The sequence below is a fragment of the Psammomys obesus genome, unplaced genomic scaffold, assembly GCF_907164565.1.
Source record: "Psammomys obesus unplaced genomic scaffold, mPsaObe1.curated_primary_1811, whole genome shotgun sequence".
Classification (NCBI taxonomy): Eukaryota; Metazoa; Chordata; class Mammalia; order Rodentia; family Muridae; genus Psammomys; species Psammomys obesus.
Window position 1 is genome coordinate 10,888,271 of NW_026585691.1, and position 18,380 is coordinate 10,906,650.

The following is an 18,380-nucleotide window of genomic DNA, read 5'->3' on the forward strand; positions in this document are numbered from 1 at the left end:
GTGATGAGTTCCCTAGCACGTGGACATGGGCAACACGAGGGATCTCTCTCTTCCTCCCCTGATAAATGAAGCAGAAAGAACTGGAACTCAACTGAAAACCAGGAAGTCCAGGGGACACTCTAGCCAGATTTGCAGGGTCGAAGGAGGGAGAGCGCTGAAGTGATTTTCATCCTCTTATAATCGCCTTCATTATTTAATCCCACTAAACATCAGAGGTTCTGGTTCTTGGCATCAGCCTCAGTGAGCATGGAGCAGGACACAGGAGGTAGGGGCAGATGGGCTGGGCTGTCCAATGGACAGTGATCAGTATAGTGGTCGTTATGGACAGAACATATTTTAATTCACTAGTCTCCTATAATTGACTGTGAACATTGTTTCTGTAGAACTGTTGTATCAAATAGTAAGTGCATGTTTTCTACCAAATTAACCTATGGAATTTGTTTTGTTTTGTTTCTGAATGAGGTTTTCCAATCGGTGTTAACTATGGTGGTATCTTTTAAAAAATAAATAATATAAATAAAATGACATCAGCTCAATCTAAGAATTCACTTAGGAATGAAAGTGGTATTACTTATACATCTATCTGAGTCTTCGTATCCCTCACTTTTTTCCAGATTCTCCCCTAATGACCATCAGACCTCAGACCTGCTTTAAACTAAGATTACCTAACTTGTTTTAACCTTGCATGGTATTAGCTTTGTTGAGGATTGCCTTTAATCTCTGCAAACTTTTTTTGTTTGTTTTCACTTAAGGTTTTCTTTTTATGTTTTTAGGTTTACATGTATTTAGTTTGTGAATATGGGTATTTTGCCTGCATATATGTCTAGGTACCACATGGGTGTGGATGTCAGTAGAGGGTATCTGATCCCCTGGAACTAGTGTTATACATGGTTTTGAGCTGCCATGAAGGTGCTTGGAATCAAACTCAGGTCCTCTGGAAGAGCAGACAGTGGTCCTCACTTCTGAGTTATCTCTTTAGCTCCATCTGTTTAAGATTTAGGAGACCATCTTTCCCTTCCCAAGCTGGATATCAGCTGCTTAAGGTGGAACCGTCATCTTTATCATGCTTTATTTTTAAGTTTATTCTTTTTATATAAAGATGGAAAAATCTGGAGTCAGGAAGATTTTCCAAGTGAATTTTTTCATAATGGTAGGGAGCAGAAAATACTGGCTAAGACCATAAAGTGGTTAGAGGGAAGCCTAAGAAATAGAATATGACTGCTCACTGATGTGCCTGGCACATGGTTAAATGAACGAGTGAACGGATGGGTAAGTGCAGTAACGCAAATGTTCCTGGGCCTCAGTGGCTGGATGACTGAATCCCCGGCTTCAGCAGTCTGGTGCTGCTGCTCCACAGAGCCCACAGGGTCCTGAAGCTGATACCTCCTCAGAGGGAGGACGATGCCTTTTCTACTCCGGGAGTTTTTCTGGGCCTTTGTCCCTTTGCCTGTGGTTGCTCAATTCACTCAACAGGGTTTGACACACGTGACTGGTTGTGTTCTTTGTTCCAGTATTCAAGCTTCTCCAAACACAAAGGAGGAATCAATTGACTGAAGTGAGTCGCACTTGCCAGCACGCGCGCGCACACACACACACACACACACACACACACACACATCTAGATCTCAGAGGAGGGGAAAATAGCAAGTGTCAATGAGATGGGAATAGCAAGGAAAAGGTCCTGGGAAGAAAAGACGTACTCTAGGGCTTCACCCCCATGCCGACTTCATGCTGAAACTGTGCCGTCCATTTCTTTCCTTGACGGGTGGCAAGGTTGGATGCACGTGTGGGTGATGTTCTTGGGTCAAAGGTGGGCATGCTTACCTCATGGATGACCAAGGGAGGGGATTTTTGGTTAGCACGGAAGGCTCTTGTCTTGGCTGAGGGCAGAGCCGTAGCATCGAGTGCTGAGAGCTTCCAGTTTTACTTATTGATCTACTGGATGTCCCGTGATGTTTAGGCCTGATTAGGAAGGGGAAAAATTGGAGATGTCATTTTGATTAATATTTGTGCTTCCACCGCCTGTTTGGCACTGAGGACTCTGGGCCTCACTGCCGCACAGCTGACACAATAGGAGTAATGCATTACCGATTCTTCTCCTGCATGCACAACAGAAATAATTTTCAGCTCTGAGCCAATTATTCCTTTTAGACATTAAGTTTGGTGTATTTCTGAGGGTTTTCATATGTACGGTAGCAAATTTGCAGGGCAGAAACTTATACCTTGAATTTCTTATGTGCTGCTAATGTAATGGTTATTCTTATTCCTGAATGTTTTCTCCTCAGCTCGTGGTGCTGCTAGAACATAGTCTATATTGTACCATTTAAATTTATTTATTTATTTATTTTTTTTTTTTTTGTGGTGAAAATGAAATCTCACTTGCTGAAAGATAAAACATTTTTTGATGGGATGGTTCAGAAGTTTTTTTTTTTCAGCACAGGGCTGGATTGTAAATATAGTAAATATTCAGCTTTGGGGTCTTAGGATTTCTCCTGCGACTTCTGAACCTATCCTTACAGCTCCAGAGAAGCTGTAAACAGTATTTCAAGCACAGACAAGGCTGTGTTTTAATAAAACTTTATTCACAGAAACAGGCAGCAGGCAGCTATGGATAATGCTGCAGGGAGCACAATGATTGTTCTTCTTGGTGGATATTGTTGGAGCTGGGTTAAGAGTTCATCTGGCAAATTGCCTGCCATGAGCATGAGACCCAGGTTCTATTTCCAGAGCTCATGTAAGAAATAGCAGGGTCATATGATTATATTCCCTGTCTGGGAGGTAGAGACAGGAGGATGTCTGGGGCTTGCTGGCCAGCCAACCCGGTCAAATGAGCACACTCCAAGTTTAGTGAGACTCTGTCTCAAAAAAATAAGAGCCATCGAGATGGCTCAGTAGCAAACAAACAAACTAGCCGCCAAGGCCAATGACTGGATTTCAACCACGTGACCCATATGATAGAAGAAACAAAAACAAACTGCAAGTTGTCCTCTGTGCTCCAGGTGTGTGCCTGGGCATGTATGCCCACCCCCCCCCCAAACTGTGGAGATCAATTGTGGAAGACACCCCAGATCAACTTCAGATAGCCAAGCCACACACAGTCACACATACATGTACGTGTACCTGTATACATGCACATGAACAAATACATCACTCGTACATATAAAAAAAATTGCTATCTTCATAGCAACTCAGTTCAGTTGACCTTGCTGACTGTGGTGGGCTGGATTGCCGCACTCATTTCAGTAGTGAAGAAATGTACTTGAGACAGCTTCAGAGGCTAAGGCAGGCAGCTGCCAGGTGTCACCCTGCATGGCGTCACATGTATGGTCCTGAACTTCGGCGTGCCCCTCACCATATCACCAGGTACAGTTCCTGCAGTGCCCTGCAACCATCAGGCAGAAGAGAGATAAGAAAAGCGTTGAGAAGAGAGGGGTCGGCTGTCTGAAGACTGAAGGGGACTCTTTGGAAAGATGGTGTTCGGCTGTTTCTCAGACTGTGGCTTTTAATTTACACGTAGCACAAACAGCTCTGGCCATCTGATTTCTCGCAGAAACAGCAAAGAATGAGCAGGAGATGGTTAGTGACAGGCACACCTGACAGGGGAAGGGACAGCTGACTGGGAAGGCTGGAGAAACCAACGTGGACCAAGGTTCAAGCAGGCCTCTGAGCTCAGGATAGGTAGCTGGGAAAAAGAATGCTGAGAAAGTTTGTAATAATTTTTTTTTCCATAATTGATTTATTAGAACTATCTGAAACACTCTTTTGGTTTTCAATGCTGTTGTCTAACTGGAGGATTTATTTTCATGCTTTCAATGGAAATAGCAAGAATTGTTATTTATAAAATTAAGAAAAAGTCTGGGCTGAGAGATGTTTCAGTGGTTAAAGCACTTAACAGTGGTTAACAACCCACAAGCAAGAGAACCAGAGTTCGAAACCCCAGAAAAGAAGTAACTGTTCAGTGGGGATGGCAACTGTCCTATAATTTGAGCCAGAGAGAAGGGATCTATCCCTCTAAACTCTGCATTCCCCACCCCAGCAAGCTGGCCAAGACCCGCCCTACTGGTAAGTTCCAGATTTGATTGACAGACTCTGCCTGGAAGAATAAAGTGGAAGAATGATAGAGGAATACCCTGGACATCAATCTTAGCTGCACGCACAGACATCCACACATATGCAAAGGTGCGTACACACAGGGAGGCACTACACACACACACACACACACACACACACACACACACACACACAAACACACACACACCTGAGAAGAAACAAAAAACAATATGTGAGAGATGAATTGTGTCAACTAAAAGCTAATAGATCATATCTTCCAAATACACCCTACATTTTGTCTTATAACTGCGTAAAATGCAGGCTATGAGAAATACGGGGGGGGGGGGGAGCCACATTTTCACAGATCAGTGGTCATATTACCCCAATAGCATGGTATCTGTGGTTAAATTCAAACCTTGGCATAACAAAATAGCACACAAGTTGACTCTGGGAAAACAATTTCCAGTGCATAAGTTTTAGTCCTTCATGCTGCGCAATGGCTAATATTGTTATACATATGAAGGAAAAATGTGGAGATGACCCCCATTGGCCAATTGTAGCACTGTGAGAGTAATTCGCTTGCTTTCTTACCAAGGTCACTATTGTCTAGCTAAAGTGGTAAAGTTCCAGCGTGTGGAACGCCTTGTCAGCAGGGCTATTGTTAAGCAACGCTGCAGGCAGGGTAGAGGTGGGCTCAGAGAGTCCTGCAGCATCCCGCCTGTAGCAGTGTCTCCGATGTGTCATTTTCCCAAAGCCGCTTGGTTTTGTTGCGGCAGATTGCAGGTGGAACCCCCTTGCGATGATTGCTCTTCGAAAAGAAAAATAGGATGCATTTAAGTGCAGGGCAAGGTCTCTCCCATATCACCTCATCCAAGACTGTTTTCCTTTATCATAATAATTACCGGTGTTATTATCCAATGTCTGCTTTTCCTGTGCAGCCTAGTTTTGGAGCTTCACTTTCTCCTCCTCCTTGGCCTTGGTTATCCCAACAACGCTGTAATTTGTGTGATTATGTGTACACGGGCAGGTACACAGCGGTTAGCAAGAACTTTGAGATTTAGCAACTGAATATTTATCTAAGTAAGTTTAATCTCTTAAGTAGGAGGTATTGCCCAAAGGTGGTAAGAACATTAGTGTGGAGATTAAAATTACCCAGGTTTAGATTTTGTTTTACAGTTCTCTCTCTCTCTCTCTCTCTCTCTATCTCTCTCTCTTCTCTGTCTCTCTGGATGTATGTGAATATGTGAGTGTCCATGTGTCCATGTGTTTGCATTTACACATAAACATACACATTTAAACTGAGTGATAACTTAGCTCTTGTCTCTTAGCTTTCCTGGCATCTTAATACATTGGGCACATTACTGTGGTGTTTGCAAGACATCTTTAGAACATTTTGTGTGCCCAGAAACAAATGTGAAAATCAATACAGTGTCATTCTGATTATAAAAACAAACACTGGCTGCTTAGAAAATCACTTTCACCAGTTAAGTTTCTCCGGCCTTATTACATTCATTTGGCAGTTGCTACCTTCCTGGATTTTGCTTTGTAAAGAAAGTCCACGCTGTAATCACTTTCAGAAGTTCCTGTGGTCACGGCGCACTCGGAGATAGTGCTGGCCGGGTTACATTGTCACATATAGCCACAACTAACATGCAGGGGCTTCACATTGCAGAACTCAGGCTGCTGCTGTGTGGATTGCCGTCAGTGAGGCATCTGCAAATTGTGTTACACTGACACTCGGAACCTCAGCAGGGCTTTCAGCTGCAGTGCGGAGTGGAAAGAAGCCCAGAGGAGCCATCTGCCCTCTCCTGGTTCCCCTCATTCAGTTGCCTACATCTTCCCAGCAGCCAGCTGCCACAGAAATGATTTGGAAAGCTGGACTCGGTGGACTGTAATGACTAGTGCTTGGGGGGGAGGGCAGGGAAGCAGCTTCTCTGATTTGGCCACAAGATAAAAGACACTGGACTTAACTTCATTAGTCTGGGCACATCAATAGTATCCAACATCCACCATTCTTGTGTGTTGAGATTAGATGGGAAAGGTCTTTCATGTTTCAGGAATGAACCAAATGAAAATTAGTCCAGAGGTCATGTCTCTGTTTTGGTGAGGAGAGGGCTAGAGAAGGGTAGTCACTGGGTTTGACATTCCATGTCGGAAATAACATTGGTTATTAATCTCTGCCTTGTCGGTAAGATCTGGGTTTAGATTCGCCCACCCCTTCACCCCTTCACAGAGCCAAGTCTGATATGCCCATCCATGCTGAGATGACCTTATACTGTTCCAGTGACAGTCGCCGTGAAATCCCAGCTGCACTGACAGACGTGAGATGCTAAAAATCACTGGCTGGGAGATGGCTTGGTAGGGTACTTGCTGGGCTAATGTGATAAACTGAGTTCAACATCAGAGGATATGACTACAGAAATACAAATGGTGGGAACAAATGGCAGTTAGAGGGACAGAGGTAGGCAAATGAAAGTGAGTCTCTGAAACATCAGCTTCTTGTCCCAAAGAGCAGAAGATGATGGGACGATTGGCAGGAAGGCACAGGGTGGCTATATAAATGGGACCCAGAGAGGGAAGGGGAGGGGGAACTCAGTGGTCTTATAAAATATCCAAGCCAGCTTCCATTTAGGGACTCCCAATCCTAGGCTTCTCCCCTCAGAGGGGTAAAGCTGTTGCCTTTCCTTTCTCCAAATCTTGGTCTTCTGTATTCTCCAATGTTCAATTATATGTCTGTGCCATAAAAGAACATAGGGATCCCTTAGGCAGCCACCAGTACACTGTTGCAGTATTACATCTGGAAAGTACGTAGCACTCTGCTCAAATAAGAAAAAAAGTCAGTGGTTCTATCTAGTTCAGAGAGCATCAGAGATGCCTGGCCATATAGGGAACTGTATATGTCCGAAGTATTTACCATTTCTTCCTCCCACTTTTACCAACAGCATTCGGTGATAAACTTGACTCATTTGGAAAAAATTATATGCTACCAGTGAAACAGGGAATTAAATAGTTTCAGAATATTAAAAATGTAAAAAGCAAAGTGACATAGGGCCTTTATCATCCTTTGTGTGAACTATTTGTGACAGATTTGCCAACTGATGACCTCTCTCATCAAGACCTTTCTTCAGCTTCCTTTTCTGTATCACCATTCATTCATCAGATACTTTAAGCCCAGCACCAAGGTTTCTAGCTCTCTTGGCATACTGGCTCCACCACAGGATCATACAAATACCCTTGTTACTCACCATTACTACTGCTTTAAGAGTTAAATGACACTGGGTGGGTAGAGGATTTGCATAGACTGAGCAGAGGCCTAGCTTCCATCTTCAGCACCACACAAGTGAGCTATGGGGGTGCATGCCTGCAATCCCAGACCTCAGAAAATGGAAGCAAGAAGCTCAGAAGTTCAAAGTCATCATCAGTTATATAACGCAACCTGGGCTTCATGAGAACCTCTCTCAAAGTAAATGATGAATGATAATGATAGATTTAATTATAATGAGAACTGAAGAGTAAATAGGATAAATAGAAACAACAATATTTTACCACTTACATACAAGTCCTCTAGAAAGAGAGAGTGGCACAAGGAATGTGTTGGTGTGGCACATGATTTCCAATTTGTAGTTTATTTATTGAATGTGTCCTTGGCTTTTCGTATTCTGAGCATAAGACAAGAGATCAAATTATTTTTTGAGGTTTTAAAAATGTAACTAAAGTATACATTTTTTTAATAACTTGATGCTGTCAAGCATTTAATTCTTTGCTTCATAAGAAAAATATAGGGAGAAGAATTACAGATTTGAGTCCAGATAGATGTAGCATCAGGATTCCCGGCTATATTGCTTTCCTAGCACAACAGAATGTGTAACCTCAAACTCCACAGCTTAAAATCTTTAGTTTAAGATCTCATAGTTCTACAAAGTAGAGGTGCAATTGAACACGACTAGATTTCTAGGTTTGAAACTCAAATGGCTGGAATAAAAGTGTGAGCCCCCTGCGTGTAGCAGCAGCATTCTAAGAGCTCAACCAGCAGTTCAAGTAGGGGCTGGGGAGATGTGCAGTCAGGAGAGTGAGCTTGGATTTCCAGTATTCTCTCTAAAAGTCAGGCATGCTGGTAAACACCTGTATGCCAGCAATGGGGAACTGGGGACAGAGGATGCCCAGAGCTTAAATAAACATCCAGCCTGGCCAAAGCAGCAAGCTCCAGCTTCAGTGAGAGAACAATGAGAACTGGATTAATCAGACAGTCTCCTTTTGAGGTCAAGGAATTAAAAGCCTTAACAACCATTGCACTGCTATGACATCAGAGCCACATGGGAGAAGACGGCGTAAGGACAAAGAATAGTGGGGATTATTTACTGAATTCTGCCTATTTCCTTGGTGCTCAAGCTTGAGAGGCTGTAAAGACTCCAGGCATGAGTGGACCATAGGATGGATGGATGAAAAGTGGAAAGAACATTCTTTTTGCATAGCTGGATATGGACATGGTGTTGGCTTTCATAGGTAGACTCATGAGGGTGGGGGGAATTTCATCCTTCTAAACAAACCCCGCATTCTACTGACCCTGCATTCACTAATTATTTGCCCAAAACAAAGAACTGATTGTAGTCAAAACCCTTCTTTCCCCTCTATTATCTACCCCTCCCCCGAATATAAAAGAGAAAAAACAGAAACAGCAAGACTCTGAATAGACTTCACCCTTCACTCAGCACCTTATCCAGGAGAGCACGCTTCAGTTCTGCCTTTTCCAATATGCTTCATCTTTCCAGGAAAAACTCTAGATCAGCTCAGCAAGATAACGACCTAATTACCTAAGCTGATGCCAGAAGCAAATAAATGATAGACTGGAATGTCTTCGGGGCCATGGCAGCCAATAAGTCAGCTAACCTTCAATAAGATGCACAGGGGATAAAATCTAAGATAGTTATTTTAAAATTAAAAAAATATATATTTATCCCTGGTATCAGAATGCAAGCCATATAGAGGGAGTGACATTTTTGTTACTTAGAAAACTGATGATTTAAACTCTATGCATAAGATAGGTGATTGTCAATTTAAGCATAGTTTTCATACACTAAAGCAAAAATACCTTTGCTGGGAACATCCTCATCAATTAGTTTATTTCATTTCAGAATGAGGTTGAAAATTTAGTCATAAACAATGCTGCTATCACATGTTTAAGAAGAGGGAGCTTTTAATGATAATATAACAGAGAAAATCTGATTTGGAATTTTCTTAAAGTTAGTACTTTATTTAAATTTGAACACATGCCAGTCAGCAATTAAAAACCTCTCTATATCTATCTATCTCATCCCTTTCATTCTATCACTCCCTCTAAGCCCCTCTTTGCATGTTGCTAGAGGTCAATGGTCAGAATCTGATGTGGGGGTTGAATGTGTCCCTCTGGTAAACGCCAGGATTTCTATAAAGGCACTGGAGGCTGTGACAGAGCTGTGGTTTAGGTCACAGAGGTCAGACACTTTTTAAAAATGTATTCTATACCCTTAAGGTATAGATGGTTGGTGGAAAGCCATTCCTGAGTTTGTTAACATACTCGGGCCTTTGCATAGTGCAAAAATGAGTCGAGCCATTGAAGATCTATTTTACAGATGGATTTATTCCATTTTGTGATAGTTAGGAATGAGAAAAGTGCCTTTATGCCTGGTTTACTATTTTCAGATCCATTCTCCTTCCCCAAGCTTTCATTTCTTTCTAGTTAGCTGAATCTAAATCCTGTGCCTCCGGGGTCTACCCTTGGTCAAACTCACATCAGTTTCGTATTTTGCAGAGTAAGATGCAGTCACTGTGAAATGCTTTTATTAGAAGGGCCGCTGGGTCAATCTCCATACACTTCTATGAGCAAGCCACTGAGCTTCATGTGCAATGGAAGATAAGTGAGAAATCTCACAACACAACCCATGGCAGCTTCCTCCACACCAAGAATTTGATTACTTCTGGCAGCCGTCTGTTTGATAGAAATCTGATTGAATGAGTATGGCCACCAAGTTTGATAATGAAGCTACTTTTTTTTTTTTTAACCTATGCTATTTTAGGTATATTCACTTTGAAATATTACCATTCTTAAGCATGGCCCCATAGCACACCAGATTCGGCTGAGAAAATCCCATTGATGGGGCCAAATCCTAGCTCTATCACGTAACCTTTCCTGTTGTTATCATCAAGCTCTGTTCATGCAAACACCTCCCTGTTACTAAACGTAACATCAGGTTTCTTTTTAGTAAATTCAGGCAATGTTTTCACAATGCTATGAGTAGAAAATTTAATGGAATTTCTTTTTATAAAATGTGTTTGCTCCTAGTGTGCTTTTGGTAGCTCTGAGAATTTGTGTGCCCGTAATACTTTTATTTCTTTAGTGTTCTTCTGAGAAAGTCACTACTGTCTCAAATTTATTTACGTATAATATTTAAATAAGTAAAATTTGATACAATGTGATGATTTTTTTAATCTAAATTTTACCTCAATAACTTGTAGATAGATTCAAGTGTTGTGGTTTTTGTTTGATAATATGTCTTTTTTGGGGGTGAGGTAGTTGGTGCTAATCCATTAATAGACCTAGATATTAACTGATGGGAGAAAGTCTTTCTGGCTGGAACTTTAAATATAGGTGGGTAATTTAAAACAATTTATTTGTTGGTAATAGGTTATGATTGTAGAAAGCAAGTGTTGGTGGTATTTTAGAATATATTTAATAGAAGACTAAACATGTTTCAGATTTGACGGAAATTACCAGGGAAGCCAAATGATGAGAACTTCTGGCTCTTGGGAAGGGACTTCCGGTATCAGGCCGCGCAGCTTCTGGTTCCTTCTGTGTGCAGGAGTACTACGCTGCAGCATGGTCTGTGTTCCCTTAACTCCCTGCCTTGCGCGGATTCCTGGGCGGAAGTCCTGTTCTGTGTCCTTTCTTGCTGGAAGAAAGCCTGACCCTGGAAGTCAGGTCTCCAGCATACATCATAAAGAGATCATTTTCTCTCTTCTAAAATGAAACCAACAGAAAGCAGTATGGTAGGTTGCCTATAAATATAGACAGCCCTAATGTCTTTGATTTGTGCTTTTCTTTTAGCCTCCTCCATAGAAGGCTGGGTAGGAAGCATGCTATCTTCTTTATATGCAGAAAGACTCGAAGGTCTGTCCTGGCTTCAAATGACCCCAAGCTCCCTTAGGTGCAAGTCTGTCACTGGAATTTAACCCCAGCCCATCTTGTGACTGTTTAAGTTTCTGTCTCTCTGCTCTGGTCTCTCCCTGGAAATCCCTAGGCTGTGTATGCAAATGTCTGACCTTTAACCTAGCCACGTCTGTCTCTGAACCTCCTTTATTAAGAGTCCATTAGGTAGAGGCAGGTAGAGGTAGTGTTCTCAAAAAGAGAGATTTGCTATAAGGATGGAAGGATGGACCTCTCAGTCCTCATGTTGGGCACTGGTCCTTAGGATGGGATGAGAAACAACTAGAAAGTTGAAAGCCCTCCTATTCTCCACCAACCTTCTCTCTTTCTCTGTCTCTGTCTCTCTGTCTTAGTCTGTCAGTCAGTCTGCCTGTCTGTCTGTCTGTCTCTCTCCTTGCCTCTGTTGGAGCATTTTCTTAATGCTCATGGGGGAGCGGGGTTGGCTAGTCCACAGAGATCATGTTAACACAGATTTCAGGCATTCAGAGACTGACTTCTGACTGTAAATTCCTGAGTCTTTGGGTGTTGGGAATAACCAGGCAGCATAGTTGTGAGCTCTGCCAGCATCTTGCTTGGGTTCTGGAAGTCACCTTTCTGAGTCCTTGCCTCTCTTGAGGCCTGGGTATAGGTTTATAATGAGCATAGCGAGTGTCAGTGCCTTTCCAGTGAGACCCGGAATTTTCTGATGCTCTCTGGCAGCCCTTTTGCTCTGCCTGAGGGGAAAGAGTAAACTTTAATCTATCTATTCAGTGAGCATTTATTGAACCCTGCTTGGCTCCACACTCAGAGAATATAGTTCATGCTCACCAGCCAAGGCCTACAATCTGGTGAGGAAGTAAGGGATTGTAAAGCACCAATTGGAACTGTCCTGTGCTTTGAGGGTGCTGAAGTTGAAAATGAGGCCAGGTGTGAGATGAAGCTGCTTTAGGAAGGCCTGCCTAGGCAGCGGGAATGGTAAGCTATACCTGAAAGATGAGCTGAGGCCTGCAAGGCAAAGCTGTATTTGTTTTCAAGGAAAGTAAATGGAGATCTAAGAGAAAAGGCAAGTGTGTGTTGGGGTGGTGACAGGGGGCTATGCTGAAAATAGAACTGTAGATCATGGGTCTGGATACAATCCCAAGTAGAAAATCCCTCATTACACAGATTGCTGCTGGCACACAATCCATTAAGGAGCAAAAATCCAAGTCAGAGATTATACTGGAACCTACTCTGATGTCCTGAGGTGGATTTAAAAAGCAAGCCAACAGATTAAAGATGTGTTGCTAAATAAGTAGAATGTTTGCCTGTTGTATATAGAACCCTGGATTTGATCCCACCCTAGCTCCATGTAAGCTGGCCATAGTGGTACACTGAATGCCTGTAATCACAACCCTTGGGAGGTAGAAGCATAAGGGCTAGGAGTTCAAGGCCATCCGTGGCTACAAAGTGGATTCAGGTCTATGCTAAGATATGTGAAAAATTCTGTATTAAAACAAGCCAAACATACCGTTGTTCTATGAGTTAGATTATATATATTACCTGGGAGGCAAGGCTATTGGACAATGTCATCTCTGGGATGGAGGGTAATGGGAGACCAGACAATTGATTTTCTCAGCTTGACTGTCAGAGCATTCCAGAACAGAGAGGCAATGCTGTTTGTTGTTCCGCTCCCAATCAGCTGAGCGTACCATTCTGACATATGACATAAGGTGTTATCATAAGGTGTTATGGGTCATGTTCACACTGTGCTAGAAATGATAAGCCTAAGATGTCTGGCCCAGAGCCCACTAGTTGTTTCTGGCCCAGGATAGTTATCAATGTAGCCCAACACAAACTTGCAGATGTATTTAACACTGCACGATATTTTAGTGATTTCTTTTTGTAAGTTAGTTGTGTAGTTTTAGGTGTGAATTTTATACATAATGATGATGTCCTTTCCTGTCTCAGTGTCAAGGTTGGGGGATATTTACTTGTGGGTAGAATTGAATATTTGTACCTTAGATACTGCAGTGCATTAGTGTTTGATGTCTCTTGCTTCTGTGACGTCATGACGCTTTGAGGGAGCTCTGGATCTTGGGCTGAGCCATTCTTGTTGACTGTATGTTGCAAACAGGTCACAGTGAATGGTGCCATAAATGAAACAGATTAGATAACTATGCAGAAGCAGAAGCAGACAGCCACACATGCATGGGAATAAACTATGGTTATGGCTGGGCAATTCAAGAGGGGCTTTGTAAGAAGTTTAGAATGAAACACATGAATATTTAAAATATACACTGTAATTCACAAGGTTATGTGATTAAAGCACCATAAATTACTTCTCAAGGACTATCAAATGCTAAGCTTGGTAGCACACACCAGTGTTTTTCAACTACCCACGGTGCAAAAGTGTTGCTTAAGCCCAGGGGTACAAGGTCAGTTCCAGGTAACATAGAGAGACTTAACATTTTCTGAAAATATTTTCTAAATAGCACACTTCCTTGACATAGAAAACTCATGAGAAGACTATCCATGTTGATACCAAGTTAAAAGAGAGGTTCTCAGAAAGACTATGAATTTTATGGTTGTAAATTCTGGAGTACAGCCATTTTCCAGGAAGATGATCTGTAGCTTTTAATCTGATAAGATCTGATAAGCTTTTTACTGTCTTTCTTGAGAAAAAGATTTTCTTGATGTTTCTATCGTCTCGTCGTCATTGTCATTTGTTGACAGAATCTCAATAGTCATGGGAAAGGAAAGGTTAGAGAGTTATATTTAGAAGTTGGTAAAATGAGTGCAATGGGGGAACTTTGTCAAGAGTCCCCAGGCCTGAAATTGCGCCCATTGCTGTATTATGATGTACCAGGTTAAAGGGTCAATACTAACTACTGGTTGTGGTGTTATCAGGGAAGAGATGGGCAGACTGAGACAGTACTGAGTGGTTGTTAATACAGTTTTCATGTCTAGCCTCCTATCAGAAGGAGAGTAACCTCTAATTTTTACTACCACTTTTTATTATAATTAATTTAGTTGATCATTTCTTAATATTATTGATGAGAATTAATTATCTTTAACACATACTATGACTTTTTTTTTCCCCATTGGTGGAAAGAGGAACACTATGAAATTAAATCTGTATTATGGCATTAATTATTGAACCTCTTATCATTTTTGTTCAGTTGGGTATGAGTTATATTTAATGTAAGATTAATAATTCTCTTTTTTTTTTGTCTGAGTATATATGTATATGAGTGTAGTGTGCATACATGTGTATGTGTTCCTCTTCATAGATGCAGAAACCAAAGAAAGTGTCAGGTGTCTTCCTTCATTATTCTGCTCTTTAGGTTATTTGAGGCAGGGTCTCTCTGAACCTGGAGCACACAGGTTTTGACTAGGCTGACAGCTGACAACTGATCCTCCCATCTTATGCTGTGGTTATGGGTACTTGCAAGACCAGGACTGACATATTATTGGGTGCTGGGTTCTAAACTCAGGTCCTTATAGCCAGGCAGGACCTCCCTACTAAGCTTTTCATCCTGCGTGTGAGTTTGTGTGTATCGTGTGTGTCTGTAGGCCAGTTTTCCTGAGTGTGGGCGCACACTTGTGTGTGCATGCATCTGGAAGCCAAGTGATGATGTCTTGCATCTTCCTTGCTTGCTGGCTGCTTTATTTATTGAGGCAGAGTCTCTCACTGAACCCAGAGCTCACCGTGTGGGCTAACCTAGGCAGGAAATCCATGTGTCTGCTGGAATTGCAGGTGGGCTGCCTTGTCTACCAGGCATTGGCCTGAGTTCTGTGGATCTGGACTCTAGTCCTCATGCTTGTACGGTAACCCTAGGCCATCATCCCAGGCCAATGCTGGCAAATTTTATACTTGCTCTTTTCTTAAAGATTTATTTTTATTACTTACACGTATGTATGTCTGTATGTGTGTATGTATGGCGAATGAGTGCAGTGCTCACAGGGCTCAGAAAAGGGTATCAAATCCCCTGGAGCGGGAGTTCTGGGCTACCATGTGGGTCTTGAAAACCCAACCACGGGTATCTGCAAGAGCAGTCAGTGCTCTTAACTGATGAGCCATCTCTCCAGCTCCCTATACTTGTTCCTTTTAACTTTAAATTGGACTTGTCAGCACCACTTCTGGAGCTGGACTGATGTCAGAGGGCAGAGGAGATTAATTCCAGTTCTAATAACATAAGAAATATAAAAAAAGAAAGGCTCCGATGGTAACAAACTCCAGCAATAAAAACAACAACAAAATCTGGAGAGCTCTGAGAGAGGGCACATGCACTCTAAGCCCCCGCGTCCTTAACAATCCTAATCATTTAAGTAAGTTACACGTTGCCAGTGGAAACACTGCAAACCTGGGAGCCCCATACGAGCACACCAGTCTCTGTTGTCTGTGAGCTGGGACATTGGGAGACGACACAGAGGTATTCCATGGCTGTTTCTTATTGATCACTTACTCACACTGGATCATAAGAGGGATCTTCGTTATGGAGACCCTTAGATGGACATCGGTTCTAGTGGATAAAAAGGCTCTTGGGGGAGGTGTGAACTTTCAAGTCTGCAGTTTCATAGTTGATAGCAACATTTAGACTATCTAGACAGAGCTCCCCGGCTGGCTCTTTCTGTTGTAAGAAGGCAGGAGTGACAGCTCACAGAGCCAAGGTCCATGTGTAGAAGCATCATGTGCGGTCTCTGTATTCTACTCCAGTGTGTATTTTGCTTACATTTGTTTTGTGTCTTGAATTTTATTTTCCCAGGCACTTTGGAAAGGCACGAGACGGGAGAAAGGGCCAGGATTATTCTCAACGGTGGTGACGATGCGCAGCTTGTCAGGTCTGAGCCGACACTGTCAGTGGCCTCAGAGACACACAAGCACAAAAGTGTAGAGCAGAGGTCATTCAGCTCCCACCAGCCTGGGCTTGTGCCCTGCCCTGGTCTGCAGCTGGAGTCTTCATGTAAGGTGAGTTCCACAAGAACAGAGCATCTGGGGTAAGAAACAATGTGCATTTACAAAACATAGTGCTAACCTGTGGGCACAAAAGCAGGGACAGAGGTGATGGCACCTGCCCAGTGATGGTGGATGTAACAGGACGGGGCAGCCTAACTCTGAAGTGAATGTTATCCTTGCCATGTCATTTATGACAGTAGAGTTTCCAGCCCATCAAAAATTAAGTTACTATCCCATCAACTCACATCATAGGCTTTTTGTTTCTCATTTTAACAGTGGCAACCATATTCTGTAGTTTGGATCCACTTTTAATTCTTCAGTTGAATGTATTTGTATCGTTTACTCAGTCTTGCTGTTCATGTAAACTAGCTTTATTATTTTAATGTTCTAGACATGTGGTAGTGATTTAATCTAGTTTCTTTAAGATATTTTTCTATTTTTGTCCTTCATGCTATCTTCTTAGCATCTTTACCTATGCCATTTGTATGAACATACCTAGTATTTTTTCATGCAAATATTTTTCTCACAGTATTAGCTAATGAATTTCTATAATTTTTTTGTTTTGTTTTTAATTTTATTTTTTTCTTATCAGTTACATTTTATTAACTCTGTATCCCAGCTGTATCCTGCTCCCTCATTCCCTCCCAATGAATTTCTATAATTTTAGGGACCACTATATACTCTATATTTTATCACTCCTATTGCCGATATAAATGATTTTCTTATTAATTAATACTTTATATATACATTTCCAGTAACATGTTAGAACCTAAAGGTTATTAGGAAATCAAAAGTGGGGGTAGGAGATATTGCTCAATTGTCAAGAGCACTTTCTGCTCTTCCAGGAACCCCCATTTAGATCCCCAAATCCACAGGGCCTTTACAACTGTATGTAATCATGGCTCCAGGGATCTGATGTCTCTGTCTTTTCTGCCTGCCTGCTTTCAGATATGTATAACCATATATATATATAACCATGTGTAGGCATGAACTCTTACACATAATTGAAAACAATCTAAAGTTTCTAAAAGATCAAAATTATTTGAGCGAACATGTGGGAATTGAGGGTTTTGAATTGGGATTTGCATAACCTCATCATTTCCCTTTCTTTCAATGCTCTTAATAAAAATGTAGCAAAGATCCTAATTTTATCTTGTGGGTACGTCTATATTAGAAACAGAAGATGTCTTGTCATTCATCAAGGTGACGGAAGCCAAGCCACATGTCTTGAGTCTCCATACACCTTACAGGTTTAGGGACCTAATTTAGATTTTATCTGAGTCTGGCACTCATTACCTTTTGAGAGCGCAGACACTAAGTGAACACCTGACAATGAGTCTGTAACGTGACGGTGTTTACTTGCTGAACTGTGAGAAGTCTGGGTAGAATCACGCTGCTTGCTCATCCAGTCTCTAGGTGCAAAGCTGGATGGCTGCACAGATCTTGATACAGGGCTCCGTGGTCCTGGTGATACCAGCCTCAGGCATTGGTCCGCTGAGTTCTCAAAGTCAGATACTGTCACATCTGAGCCCATCAGGCCACCATCTCCCCAGGTCATGGTTGAAACAGAATGAAAATCCCCTAAAGATTGCATTTCTCTTTTTACTACTCCATTTAGATAACCCACTTCAGTTTATGTTTTTCTACTTTAGATGTTAAAACCAGTGGAGGGCAACAGCTTGCTCGCTCTACTCTTTCACTGTTTTGAGATTGCCAAATCTGCTCTTTGTATGTATGTATGTATGCATGTATTTACTTTGGCCTACATGGATGAATGGTATGGATATACAGTGCCTATAGAAGACAGAAGAGGTTATCCGATCCCCTGGAACTGGAGTTACAGATAGTTGTGAGCCACCTTGTGAGTACTGGGAACTGAACCTAGATCCTCTGGAAAAATGGTGAGTGCTCTTAACCACTGAGCCATCTCTCCAGCCCTAGCTCTTAGTACTCCGAACAGGAAAACAGGATGTTTGTAAGGATTTTATGCAGCTATGATAAAATGTCAATTGAATCCTATGTGTGGTTGGATCAGTTAGGCTCAGTTACTGAGCCTAGCGAGCATTTCGCTCACATCCCAGGGCAGCTTCCTTGTTTCTCGTTGCGGCATCATAGAATAGAAACAATGTGCTGGGAACGGCAATGTGGGGCCGGTGTGAATCTGTGGAGGGTGCTAGATACCCGTGTCTGTAAGTATCCTAAGGAAATGAACCATCTTGTACAGAAAGTGTACAC

General features: G+C 42.1%; 1 protein-coding gene across 1 annotated transcript in view; it reads left to right on the forward strand.

The window, feature by feature from the left end:
- The window catches only part of Wdr72 (WD repeat domain 72), a 171,803-nt gene that overhangs the window by 50,205 nt on the left and 103,218 nt on the right, over positions 1–18,380 (forward strand). The window contains exon 14 of the mRNA XM_055598804.1: positions 15,955–16,157. Coding sequence (XP_055454779.1) covers positions 15,955–16,157 — 203 coding nt within the window. The remainder of the gene's footprint in view (positions 1–15,954; positions 16,158–18,380) is intronic.